At 39.9% G+C, this 13,962-nt stretch overlaps 1 protein-coding gene across 1 annotated transcript; it reads right to left on the bottom strand.

The window, feature by feature from the left end:
• Window positions 1-8,020: 8,020 nt before the first annotated feature.
• Window positions 8,021-10,204, bottom strand: LOC147315470 (uncharacterized). The gene has a single exon (XM_086258296.1). It carries the CDS (start codon window positions 10,187-10,189, stop codon window positions 9,497-9,499), a length of 693 nt encoding a protein of 230 aa, XP_086114422.1. The 5' UTR covers window positions 10,190-10,204; the 3' UTR covers window positions 8,021-9,496.
• Window positions 10,205-13,962: the final 3,758 nt, after the last annotated feature.

The following is a 13,962-nucleotide window of genomic DNA, read 5'->3' as shown; positions in this document are numbered from 1 at the left end:
CATTACTACTGATGACTCCGGGTAGGCTTTGGGTTTGTGTTCAAGTACCTTAGCTTCAAGTCAGTATAAGTATGAAATGAGAATATTTCAGTCATGTGGACAAACTGATTTACTAACTCACTATTTGTGACATGCAATTTACTGCTAGCTGTGCTGTAAAAAAACAAAGCATGTGTATTTTTTTTTTAATCTTGATAGTAAAATGTTTTTCCAATTTGCAATTTGCCTGTATTTAGAAAACAGCACAACTAAACACATCTATGAGCGCTTTAAAAACTCTTCTTTTCTTAAAACTTGTCATTTCTCATTTTGGCCCACTGGTAAAGCAAGGATACTGTAAGTTGTGAGGGGTCATACATGAGAATGAAAATATCACTGCTTGGAAAGTAGTGGCTAATCAATACTGTGCTGGAACAAGAATTACTGCAAGAAAAGCCTTGAGACTAACAAACATCATTGAAAGCTGTAGTTGATTACATTGGAACATTGTACAAAATCTGTGATAGATAAAGGAAACAGCGTTTATCATATAGGAATGATAAAAATAAGTGGATCCATTAACCCCCCCACCCCGACCCCATTGCTGTAAAAAATGCAGAATTATCCAGAATAACAGAATTTTGGAACATTTGGAAAACTTAAACAAGTTTTAAGACAGAAAACCAGAAACTGTTTTAACATCTATTCATTTTTTCTTTTTACCATGTGACTAAAACAAAACCTACCCTAACCCTACACATGTTGCAGGTGACCTTGTGGATTTAAAAAAGGTAGGAAGAACTTTGAAGTTTCAAAATCTCAGTGCGTAGAATGAGATGGGCTGTGGTTGCTGTGAAGTAAGGCATAGGTTGGGTCTAATTGAAGTAGACTGGTACTTTAATGTTTTTCTAAAATGTTGTTGTCCTGCAAAAAATGGAGTAAACATTTGGATTAAAGTGTAAAAATCAGAAATTTTAATCACTTCTTAATATGTATATATAACATTTTGAGGAAGTGAGAGGGGGGGAAAAGCTGCTGGTGATTTGTCCTAAAGATGCTGCTTATTTTCACCGGTCGGAGAGCACAGTTCATGCACGTATTCACACTGCACCTCTGATAGTGCTGCAAGGAAGCCACTCTGACGTGACGGCTGCCTACAAAATGTGAGATATGGACCCATTTTTTTCCTGCTAACAGACGCAAAGTGCAGCTAACCTTTTCAGTCAAGAAACCTTCATCAGCACTTTACCATTCTTTAAAGCATGAACTCAAGATGGCCATATCCTCTATGTGCTGCACATTTGGCTGTATATGGTACGTGCATATATATTTGTGTGTATGCATGTGTGAGTGTGCTTGTGTGTGTGTGAGAGAGGGTTGCTGCCTGTCCCAGCGATAAGGCGTATGGAGCAGGCACAGTGTTACCCGGCCAGTCACACATACAGATAAGAGCAGATAACATTCACTGGAAGAGCTGCTGCAGGCTTGACACAGCACTCCACGCAACACACACCTCACAAAGCTGTGTGTGTTTCATAGATGCATTTTTTTGTATTTGTTTGTGCGTGAATATACAGTCCCTTAAATTGCATGCATCTGTGTGTCTGGGAGCAATTTGTTTTTGTTGTTACACATGGGTGTGAGCGTGCATCTTTGCAGAAGATTATGAGTTATTACCGTTAAAAAAAACTTTTAAAGAACTCCTTTGTGTGTGCTGTTGATTCGCCTTCACTCTCGTGATTCAATAAAGCAGTCCAGCACTTCTGCAATGGAGGAGTCGGTCCATAAATCGCTTTGAGTGTGTTTCTTTTATTATTGTTTTTTACTTCTTCTTCTCGTTTTCTTTTTCCAGGGGAATTTTAAATAAGCAGCACACGCTTCTTCAACACTGGCTCGTTTCTACTTTGCATTCTTTTAAACTTTTTGGACTTGCCCAGTAAAGCCGCAGCCTGTACTGGTGATGATGGAGCAAGTATTTTGGAAGGGTTAGGGGTTCAGTACCTTGCTTAACGGGCTCTGCTTAAGAGCCGGAGTATGCACTCACTTTTCCAGCTCGCATTCCCTCAGCTGTCATTGGCATTACACTTCTCTGCTGGTGTGGATTCAGAAAAAACAGCTTTGTCGCAGAAAAATTCTCTTTGGAAAAGCAGGAGCATTTGATTAACTGTGCAAAGGGAAAATGCGCTCTTACTATATTAAAGTGTAGGGCACAATACTTGGATTACTTTTATTCTGTGACGGGGTAAATGGTTGTATTTTTAATTTAGTAGTGTCTTTGAGTGGAAATTGGTCAAGCAGGAGCTTGACCCTTGTGTTGTCCTTGGGTCATTTTTGTCCTCTAAAGAAATCTTTTGCTATCAAAAAAGTGTTTTTTATTCATCAAATGGTCTGAAAATAACAGAAGTTATTCATTACTATGCTATGCATGATTGAAATAGGTTTTAAGTAATTTGATTTATTTATGGGGTTTTTATTGGATTTTATAACTCCTGTGGTCCTCGTGGACAAAAATGACCCCGAAGTACAAAGTGTACTTTGTGTGTGAAGTAAAAAAAATAAAAATGCATGAGCCGCACGTCAGTATAAGCCGCGGTGTTCACAGTGTGGGAAAAAAGTAGCGGCTTATGACCCGAAAACTATGGTACATTCAGAATATACCAAGCACATTTTCCAAAATGATTCATTATAACAAACCTCAAAAAAACAGGTTTTTTGAGCTTGAAGACTCATCTTTTTCATTGCGTCCGCCTACACTGAAAATGATTTATTGGGATGTTCTGTCTTCTTAGCCTACCAAGAAAAAACTCCAAAATGTACGCACAAGTTGTTCGTAGACTTTCATTTGTGTCGCTGGGTTTCATTCCTATTGCAGAAAGCAAGCTTCTTTAAAAAATACATTACTTTCATCTTTCAAGAAAATGTCAAACGGTCATTAAAAAGTGTTCCAGCATCAGCCTTTTCAACAAATGCTCCAAAAGCTACTTATGCCCCCACATGCTAATAACAGTGCTCTCTCATAGTTATATATATATATATATATATAGGGAGAAAGTCAGAGTGAGTAGATGGCACCAATGAGTTGACTTTGTCCATGACCTACCTTGAACCATAACCACAGTTTTTTAATTATGGTAACAACTGAAGTCTTTTTAATGCTGATAAAGTATATGTTTAAACCTAAACCTTGATTCAGATGAACACCTGAACTTTTTCTAAAGTAAGCCAAACATTTACCACATTTGCCACATCATATTGTTATTGTTAAACTGTGATTATTAACCCTGTATTAACATTCATTTTGCTATACAGGGAACCAACAGGCAACTTGTTTGGTTGTTTAGGGTGAGTGACTTTTTCGTGTCGCCATTATTATTCCACGTTGTAACTAAATGCTTTTGAGACCTTGAAGTTTTCCTCAAACTTAGCAAAGAATCCTTTTTTTTTACCATCTGAAAAAAAATTGCTTCAACCAAACAAAACTTCAGAAAATGTTACAAATGTGGTTAAATAGTGCAATTTCTGTCTTTTGATTTATAGAATGTGTTAGGAATTGAATAGTACTGTACATTTGCTAAAATGTCAAAGTATTTAAATACACAGCACATGTAAGTGTGAAGGTTTTGGATTTGTTGAAGGGCAGCTTTGTTGAAGATGTACTGAGCAACAGAAAAGCAATGTGATGTACTTGTGTCAGCTCCTAGGGATTCGAGCCATCCAGGTATAAAGCAAATAAAACACATTCTCTACATTTTTATTCTGAATGCTTCTAAAGACGCAAATATCAGCCAGGGCATTAAGACACCATTTCTCTCTTATTTCCTTTTTCCCGCCATCCCTTCTTGTTCTTCGCCCTTTTTATTTTTCTCATTTTTATGGTCCAGTATCTCTCGCTCTCTTGCTCTATTCTCTGTCCATACACTAAAACCAGACCACAGAAGGGGCTGCTGCTCAGTCAGAGAGGTTGTGGTTGGCATACATACGCCCAGAGGGGCCCAGGCCTGTCAGCTCAGTAGCCCCACATCTGGAGCCTCCCACTGGGCCAGCAGCCTCCAGCCCTCCTCCTCCTCCACCACCACTCCCTAGAGAGTACTGAGCATAAATGCACACCCTGACAGGAAAATGTGCATGCGCGTGGTCTTAAACGCCTAATTTGCACGCACAAACACATTTTAAAATGACATGCATGTGCTGAGATACACATGCACGCATATCCATACCTATATGACTCAGACACACGACCGAGAGGCACACACATTAAACTCTAAAACATTATGCTAATCTACAGCCGGCGGCAGAGGATTGCACTCTGCTCAGCCTCATGCCAAAGTACCTTTCATTTTTATAAGATTAACCAGGAGAAAGAAGAGAATGTGAGAGACAAATGCTGCAATAAGAGAAGTTAACTGGACGCTGCGAAACATACAGACACGTCCAGTAATACAAATTCATATTACATCCAAACAGTTGAGTCAAACATCCAGGTTGTAGGTCATGTCCGGGATCCACAGACATCTTTTCATGTAGCAAAGAATAATTAAAATTGAAGTATTCAGCTTATGTTTTGGTGCAGAGTGATGTTTGGGTTTTGAAGGCCATAATCAAAACATATCAGTAAAGTAACTAAAAAACTTCTTCTCTTTTTGCATGTAACCTAATCTCACAGACTCTGTGATTCCTTTTGCCTTGGTATACTTTATCTCATAACCCTGAATGTTCAAGTTTTTTCCAAAGTTAAAAAATTCGTAGACTCCTCCGAATGCAGCCGACAAATGCGTCCTCCTTTTCCCCGAATTTGAAGGATGGGTTGGGTGTGTCCTTCGTGGCCCACCATATCCCAGAATTCATAGCGCGGCCCAGCCAAACTCCAGTTTCCGGCAATGGCGGCCACTACTAAGTTTTAAAATTACTCTTACTAATCTTTCTGGGTCACAAAAGAAACTTTTAACATATTTTTAGGCGAGAATGTGGGTGTGTAAACTTCAAATATCTGGTCGGTTTATCAAGATATTGCATATTTGCAAAAGTGCTTCGACGTTTTCGGAGACGTCTGTTACCCACCAGCTCGATAGCTAGCCGGGAGCTCGAGGGTCACTGAAGCCGCAGAGAACGGCACAACTCCCGGCACATCATTTTCAGATCACCGCAGACTTTCGCTACTCAGGTTAAACGTAATATATAAGTCACTTAGACAACGGAGCTTGCAAAGAAAAGCGTCTGGACTTCTTTAAGTTGCTTGAAGACGTTTCACCTCTCATCCGAGAAGCTTCTTCAGTTCTAAGGTCAAATGGTGGAGAGTCCCAGATATAAACCTAGTGGGAGTATCCCCCCATAGAGGGACAAAAGGACCCCCTGATGATCCTCTAATCGCCTGAGCCAAGGTGTGAAACTGGGTGTGGGTCCCAATCAGCCAGAGTTTCGGGTGAGTTCATTGTGAAACCTGGCCCCACCTTATCATGCGAATTCCTGAGATCAGATGGCCCAGGATGTGAGTGGGCGTTAAGGCGTCTGGGAAGGGATCTCAAAGTCTGGTGAGGGATCTCAAAGTCCAGACGCTTTTCTTTGCAAACTCCTTTGACTACGATGACCTGGATGACTGAGAACCTTCACAGACATATCACTTAGACAACCTAAAAATGTTATTGTTGGGCTTTTTTCAGTGTTTTATTTGTTCGTGAGTAAATCGGTTTGGCTGAGATTAAAGTTATTAGATTAGATTAGATAAAATAAAACTTTATTAATCCCCCGGGTGGGTTCCTCCTTGGTTTTCACACAGCTGAATAAAGGTCAAACAGAAAACTGATTAAACAGAAGTGTGAGACGGTCGAGAATTTACGCCAGTGTCCTGTTATATTTTAGATAGCAAGGAGCAGACGGCCGAGTTTATTAAACTCCACCGAGACAGCGGTGACGCTAACCAGAAGGCTAGACCGTCCAATTTCCCCAGCCGTTTACTTCCGGCCTACCCCACCTCCTGAGACCCGGTGTTCTTTTCATTTCATTTCATTTATTTATTCATTTTCAGGCACAACAAATACCTATATTGAACATAAAATACACAAAACAAAAAACAAAAATTGCCTGAAAAAGGAGTGGGACGAAGAAAACTTATTAAATCCCACCCCTATACTCACTCATCAACAAAAAAACAATAAACTTCCCGCAGCTACGCCCATCATTGCATACAGACCCATCAACAGCTCCGGGCACATACAAGCATCTAAACGGCAGCTCGCAACCAACAATTAGAGCCTTCATAACTGAATACAGAATATATAAATTATAAATTGCATTACCACAGGTAACAGGCAGTAATAACTACAAGTAACAAACACACATACATATACATACATATATATCTACACACACAAGTACATATATGTACATACATACGCACACTTTATTTATTTTTTTTTTATTTTGGAATCCATACCAGCAATGGTAAGAGAACAGACATTACAGAGCACACTAAAACCCATCATTGAGTATACTGTGACCAGACCAACTGTTTGTAGAGAAATTTAAATCTATGAATATTTTTGCATTGTTTCAATTGTAAACTCAGACTGTTCCAGATTTTCACACCACATACAGACACGCAAAAGCCTTTACGGGTTGTTCGAGTTCTGGGTAATTTGAATTCTCCAAAGCCTCTCACATTATAAACCTTTTCTCGAATTTCAAATCTAGTTTGTAAATTTGCCGGTAAAAGTTTAGTAAAAGCTTTATAAAAAATTATGGATGTATTGTAATTAACCAGATCCTGGAATTTAAGTAACTTTGCCTGAAGAAAGAATTTGTGAGTATGATCTAGATAACCAGCCTTGTGAATAATACGCAGTGCTCGTTTCTGTACTGTGACTAATGGATTAGTTGTATTTTTATATGTATTTCCCCACACTTCCACACAATATGTAAGATATGGAAGAACCAGGGTACAGTACAGAGTACGAAGTGCATCTTTATCAAGGAATTGTTTCACTTTGTTCAAAACTGCGAGGCTTCTAGAAATTTTGGTTTTTATGTGTCTGACGTGGGGTTTCCATGAAATTTTGTTATCAATTATAACTCCCAAAAATTTGTTTTCACTCACATTATCAATTGGTACACCTTCAATGATAATTGGTAATTCTATATTATATTTTAAATTACCAAAAAACATTGCTTTAGTTTTATTTATATTTAATGATAATTTATTTATATCCATCCATTTTTTTATTAATTTTAGCTCCCTGTTTACGGTCATTACAAGATCAGTATAATCATCGCTACTGAAAAATATGTTGGTGTCATCTGCGAACAGTATGAGTTTAAGTACTTGAGAAACATCAAAAATATCATTTATGTATACATTGAAAAGTTTTGGTCCCAACACTGACCCTTGGGGAACACCACATGTAATACCAAGTTTCTCTGAATGGTAATGCCCTATGCTAACATATTGTTCCCGACCCGTTAGGTAACTTTTTAACCAGTTACCAGCTTTCCCTCGAATACCATATCTTTCCAATTTATCCAGTAAAATTGAGTGATTGATTGTGTCGAAGGCCTTTTTGAGATCAACAAAAATACCAACTGCATATTTATTTTTATCCAGTGTATCAGTAATTTCTTCTACTGCCTCAATTATCGCCATTGAAGTGGTTCTTTGCGTTCTGAAACCATACTGACCAACATTTATTATTTGATGTTTTTCAAGGAATTTTTCTAATCTTGAATTAAAAAGTTTTTCTAGAATTTTTGAGAATTGAGGCAGTAGAGAAATAGGCCTATAATTGGTAAAACTGTGTTTGTCATTACTTTTATATAGTGGTATTACTTTCGCAATTTTCATTTTTTTTGGAAAACAACCGGACTGAAATGATAAATTACAGATATATGTTAAGGGACTAGCAATATTCAGAATAACCTGTTTAACTACAGACATATTTATGTCATGATAATCCATTGAAGACTTACTTTTACATTTTAATGTGATATTTATTACTTCTTGCTCATTTGTAGCTGAGAGGAACAGTGAAAAGGGATTTGATTTTATATTACTGATATTTTCATTTTTATGACACGGGATGTCCGCTGCTAGTTCTGGGCCAACATTTATGAAGAATTTATTGAACCCATCGACAATATTACTCATGTTGTGATTTTCACCATTTGCATCAGTAAAATATTCAGGATATGATGTTCCAGAAGATCCTTGTTTAATTAAGTTGTTTAACACATCCCAAGTTCCTTTTATATTGTTTTTATTTTCATATAATCTTCTTCTATAATAAAGTTGTTTGCTCGTTCTTATAATATCAGTCAATTTATTTCTATATGCTTTATATCTTTGTTCCACTTCTTTTGTTTTTACTTTGATAAACTGTTTATACAGATTGTTTTTCTTTTTGCAAGCATTAATAATTCCTTTTGTGAGCCAAGGACTTTTTATCTTTTTTTTCTTTGTCATGTGTTCGTTTACAGGACAATGTTTATTGTACCACATAGTAAAAATATCTAGAAAATTATCATAAGCCTTGTCCACATCTGACTCTTCATACACCGAACTCCAATCTTGTTGTGCTAAATCGAAATTGAAGGCATGAATTGCTTCTTCATTTATTGTTCGCTTTGCTATCATGATCTTGGTATCTATTTTTTTTAAATCACAGTCACACAAAGTAAAAACTGGTAAGTGGTCAGTTATATCACAGACAAGCAGACCACTATTAATTTGGAAATCCATGACATTAGTAAAAATGTTGTCAATAATAGTGGCGCTATGTGAAGTTATTCTGCTTGGCTTTGTTATTGTTGGATATAGTGATAAGCTGTACATTGTGTCAGTAAAGTCATCAATGGCTTTTAACCTTGTTGGATTTAGCAAATCAATGTTAAAATCACCACAGATAAATAGTAATTTTTGGTTCACCGAAGCAACGTTTTTTCTATCCATTCATTAAAAGTGTCAATACTTGAACTGGGTGTCCGATATATACAACTTATTATAACATTTCTCTTTTTTTCATTCATAATCTCAATAGTCAAACATTCCAAAATTCCATCAATAGCCATAGACATAGTTGTTACAACATTATATTTTATAGAGTTATGAACATATATAGCAACCCCGCCGCCCGCCTTATTTAATCTATTCATGTATTTTAAATCATATCCATTCAAACAAAAATCTATTCCTTTATCGACATTGAACCAAGTTTCAGTGATGGCTATAACACTAAAGGGGCGAGAAAATTGTTGCAAATAGTCCTTAATGAAATCAAAATTAGAGTACATACTTCTGCTGTTAAAGTGAATTAATGAGAGCTTCCCGTCTAGGTTAATTTCTTTTTCATATTGTTCCTGAGTGAAATAATTACAATTTTTAACAAAAGAAGAGAGAAAGTTACTTTCAGAATCTATTTCTGGATCTATTATATTATGCTCCTTATATTCACAATCTAGATCAATTACTTTCTGTTGAAGAACTAATTTCAACGTGTCCATGTCATTTCCTGGTGTAATTGATACATTGGTGTCAGTTATACTTGTCCAGATCCTCCATGTTCCTCACTATCAGTACTTTTGCCTCTTCTGGTGTCCCGTTTAGCTTAATGAAAATCTTACAGTTTGTTACCCATGTATGTTGTATTTTACCGTTCTTCTTCAGTTGCCTTGCCTTCCTCGCGATGTCTGCGTTTTTTCGTGTCAGATGCTCATTAATGAAAACGTCCGTGCCTTTCAGTTTGCGTCCTTGTTTCAGCAGTGCGACCTTGTTCTTCCGATTGACAAATCTCATAACGACGGCCGGCGGTCTGTCACTCCTCCTGGGCAGTGAGTGACATGCTTCTATGTGCTCCAGGTCCATCTCTATCCCCTTGCTTTGGAGGAAGGACGCCACCTGTTGCTCCACCGAGCGGGTCTCCTCGTCGCTGGGCTCCCCGACGTTCCCGGCCACCGCGCGCGCGTACGAGCGCGGCTTGATTTTAATACCGCTGATGACCACGTCGTTCGTACGGGTGTACTGCTCCAGCTCATCCATCCGCCGCTCGAGATCCATGATCCGTCTGTCCTTCTCGGCATTTTGGAGGCGTAGCTGTTTTACCTCCTCCAGAAGCCCCAGAAGCAGCTCCTGCTGTGCCCTGACTGCGGCCACGTCTCCGCACAGCGCTCCGAGGGAGGTTTTAATGTCCTCAACCTCCTCTGGTGTTGGGCCTTTCTTGGGTGGCATACTGAAGCGAGAGCACGAGGCAGCCACCACGAAGGACCCGGAAGCGGAATTTCTGATGATGGCGCCTGGCTAGGCCTGCTGGCTGATGGTGGAGCCTGGCTGTGGCCTACTGGCTGATGGTGGAGCCTGGCTGTGGCCTGCTGGCTGATGGTGGAGCCTGGCTGTGGCCTGCTGAGCCTGGCTGTGGCCTGCTGGCTGATGGTGGAGCCTGGCTGTGGCCTGCTGGCTGATGGTGGAGCCTGGCTGGGTCTGCTGGCTGATGGTGGAGCCTGGCTGTGGCCTGCTGAGCCTGGCTGTGGCCTGCTGGCTGATGGTGGAGCCTGGCTGTGGCCTGCTGGCTGATGAAAAACCATCCTACTTTGACAAAACTTCCTACCCGTATTATAATTTGACGGTGACTTGCGACTAAACCTAACCCTACCCCTAACCATAACCTTAAGAAGTATTCTGGATGGGTGAGAAAAAAAGAAGTTAATTCGGCGTTGGTTTTGTGCGCATGTGCCACGTCTGCGCAGAAACATTGGGTAGGATGTGTTTTCAGGTAGGATGGATTCCCAGAACACCGGCCCACATAGACTGCGAAGGCCGGGTTCTCAGGAGGATGCAGCCCATGAATTTGGACAAAGCTACGGTTTCATGGTGTGTTTCCCCGTAACCTTCTTTCTTGAATCTTTCCAGGCATTTCAGATGGATTTATATCTCTTGTGAAACTTTTCTTGCACTAAAGGTATGTCTGCTCAGGGAGAACACAGTGAAGCTGAGAGAAGAGGAGAGAAAGTGAGCTGACGTGAAATAAGAACATCCATGCATCAATCCATGAGGTTGGAAAGATTTGATAAATGACAAAAATTCAGATTTTTTTCCCCCTAGAATTTATTCCTCTTTTGGTTCCTTGATGAATGAGCCTGGAATTCTTGGGAAACACTGAAACTTTAGATAAAAGGAGAATAAAGATATCTGAATTGAGAGGGTTATTGAAAAGAAAAGAATAGCAGGATAAGTCTAGAAGACCAATGTCTTGTAAGAGCTGAATATGTTTCTTTTGTCATGCCGTGAGCCAAATTCCATGAAAGTTGGCATGAATATTTTTGTATAGTCATCCTATGTTACTCCTGTTCCTCTGCTGATCCGTTAACGATCTGCCCAGCTCTCCTAGAGTAACTGCCTCTCTCCTGGAATCTCCTCCATGCTCTTGAGACTGTGCTGGGAGACACAGCAAACCTTCCGGCAATAGCACATATTGATGTGTCATCTTGGGGGAGTTAGACCACCTGTGCAACCGCAGCAGGTCCAGGTATCGCCTCATGCTACCGGTAGTGACAGTGACCCCAGCCAAATACAAAACTGGTGAAAAAACAGTCAGAAAAGATGAGAGGGGAAAATATCAGTGGCCTCCACCTGTAAAAGCATTACTTTACTACTTAACTGACCAGAAGTTTGACTGTCTTGATGCTATACTTAGATTAAAAATTGTTTCCTTAATTTTTCTGAGCAGTATATTCGATGATACATGGACAGTTAAGTTGATGCTCCTGAAATACAGAAATAAGCAGATACAAAGATCTGAGCATGTTTGACAACTTAAATCCTGACTGGGGTAAGGGAACTACAAAACCATGAGACCCCCAGGGTAGCAGCAGTCCCCAGTTGTAACAGGGGAAAATTGTAACACTCTCGGTTTGTTCAGCTGAGACTGCTGAGACTCACTCTGCTCAGTGGGAATCTCTTCCTGCCTCTGGAAAAGGAGTCGTATCGTTCAGCCTTGGAAGTTGGTTTGAGTCTTGCAAAACCAAACAGGCCAGCATGGTCAAATGGACTGGTGCTCCTTCTATTAAAATAGAACAGAAGCCCAATAGGATGCACAATAAAAACATAATTAGACACCAATAATGTTAATGCTTTATGATATGCTTTTACTTCTTGAGATCCAGTGAGTTAATACAGTATGTTACTCTCAATCTTAGTATTGTGCTTTCTTACATGAAGTTTAATATTATAGCCTTGTTCTTATTAGTATAAATATGCCCTCACCCCCAACCAGTCACAGCAGATGGCTGAACCTCCCTGAGCCTGGTTCTTCCTGTTAAAAGAGATTTTTTCCTTCCCACTGTTACCAAGTGCTTCCCCATAGGGAGCTGTTTGACTCTTTTCTTTGTATCATTGTAGGGTCTTTACCTTACATTATAAAGTGCCTTGAGGTGACTGTTGTTGTTATTTAGCACTATATAAATACATTTGATTGGAATCAAATTGAATTACTAGTTATTGCTTATTATTATTGCACACATATACTATATAGAATACTATTGTATTTCCACAGGCAGTTTACAGGTATTAAAGAACCCATCTGCTCTTAGTACCCAGATTCAACAGGACACTTCTATGAAATCTGTGTTTCAGTTGGACAGAGCCGTTGCAGTAGCCCCATGAGACAAGGGTGGTCATAATGTTTTGACTAATGAAGAACCAAGTGAATAGTTATTTGAGTCTTCTCCTTTCCTCTTCCAAATAAGTGGGTCAAATGCTGATCTTTTTATAAATGTCATGGTATTTTCAGTAAGCAAAATGTTAGATGTTTTAAGAATGATTTCCCCGAAAAACATTAAAATCAAAGCTAATGTTTTAGAAAAGTAAAGTTCAAATTACTTGTGTGGAAAAAAGGAATAAAAGCAGTAAAATCCCCTTTGTGTGATGTAAATCTGTGATATCAAAGGAAGAATCCATAAATGCAAAATAGTACAACAGGAACACTGAAGGCAATCTTAACACCATTTACTACGGTCCAGATAACAATATGAAACGCGTGTGGTGTTGCAGGCGCCGTGGGTTTTGGTGGTCAAACATAGCCCTCCATTCTCAGCAACACATGAAGAGCAGACAGAGGCAGCTGAGGGCCAGAGCGCTCTAACTCATTGCCAGTCAGTGTGGGGTTGTGTGATGATAATAAGGATAACTTCCTCCAGGATAATGGAGCCGAAGCATATTCAGGCCTCAGTGTGCGCTGTCCCCGAGGATGGCCCTGTCTGCTGTGAATATTCTGCATTTAAATGGTCCATTAGAAGCCAAACAAACACAGACAGGCCTCCATACTAATGACCAATGGGGTCCAGGGGTGAGGTAGGGCACCTGCCATGTCTGTGTGTCTGTGTGTGTGCGGGAGAGACGCAGACAGTGTGTATAGGGAGATGATGTGGTGCGTTGGAAAGAGATAGCGAGAATTTAAGTGTGCGTGTGTTGGACTGGGAGGCTGATTGTGTGTGACATGGGTCAGGAGGGTAGAGCTGGAGTGGGGTGGGGTGATTGAGAGTATGAGCTCTCTGGCCAGAGGGGAATCCTCTCCTCGGTCCCAGTGGGTGCTCATTTGCATGTCTGTCCCATTTATGTGTGTTTGCATGCTCTCACATTATCCATCTTTTGAATAACATGTCTTTGTTGGCTTGAATGCATTTGCGTGTGCATATATGTGCATATTGCCCATCATATTGTCATGTGCACAAGTTCATGTACATATTCACTTGAGTGCATGTGTGAGTCTGTGTGTGAGAGAGAGTTGCAGGGGTTATTCTAATAAGAGGATGGTAGTTGTGGACCCCGGGCCCTGGTCGGCCCCTGCCTCATTATCATTATTAATATTTGAGGAATAGCCTGTGCTGGGTGGACAGATGCCCTCTTCTCTCAGCACACAGCAACTCATGAAATGTGACAGGGCTTGTCCTCGTCCACCTCTGTAGAAATATGAGGATTGAGGTGTCTAAACCAGGGGGAACCGAGGT

Source organism: Aulonocara sp. 'chitande type north' Nkhata Bay, linkage group LG13 (genome assembly GCF_057382095.1).
Source record: "Aulonocara sp. 'chitande type north' Nkhata Bay isolate Kocher_YH1m ecotype deep benthic linkage group LG13, A_spYH_male_GT1.1, whole genome shotgun sequence".
In the NCBI taxonomy this organism is placed as follows: domain Eukaryota; kingdom Metazoa; phylum Chordata; class Actinopteri; order Cichliformes; family Cichlidae; genus Aulonocara; species Aulonocara sp. 'chitande type north' Nkhata Bay.
Note: the sequence above shows the minus strand (reverse complement) of the source record. Positions and strands in the feature narration are given on the sequence as shown.

Excerpts from the sequence above, each read along its gene's own strand:
- LOC147315470 (XM_086258296.1), bottom strand. The coding sequence starts at position 10,189 with ATGCCACCCAAGAAAGGCCCAACACCAGAGGAGGTTGAGGACATTAAA.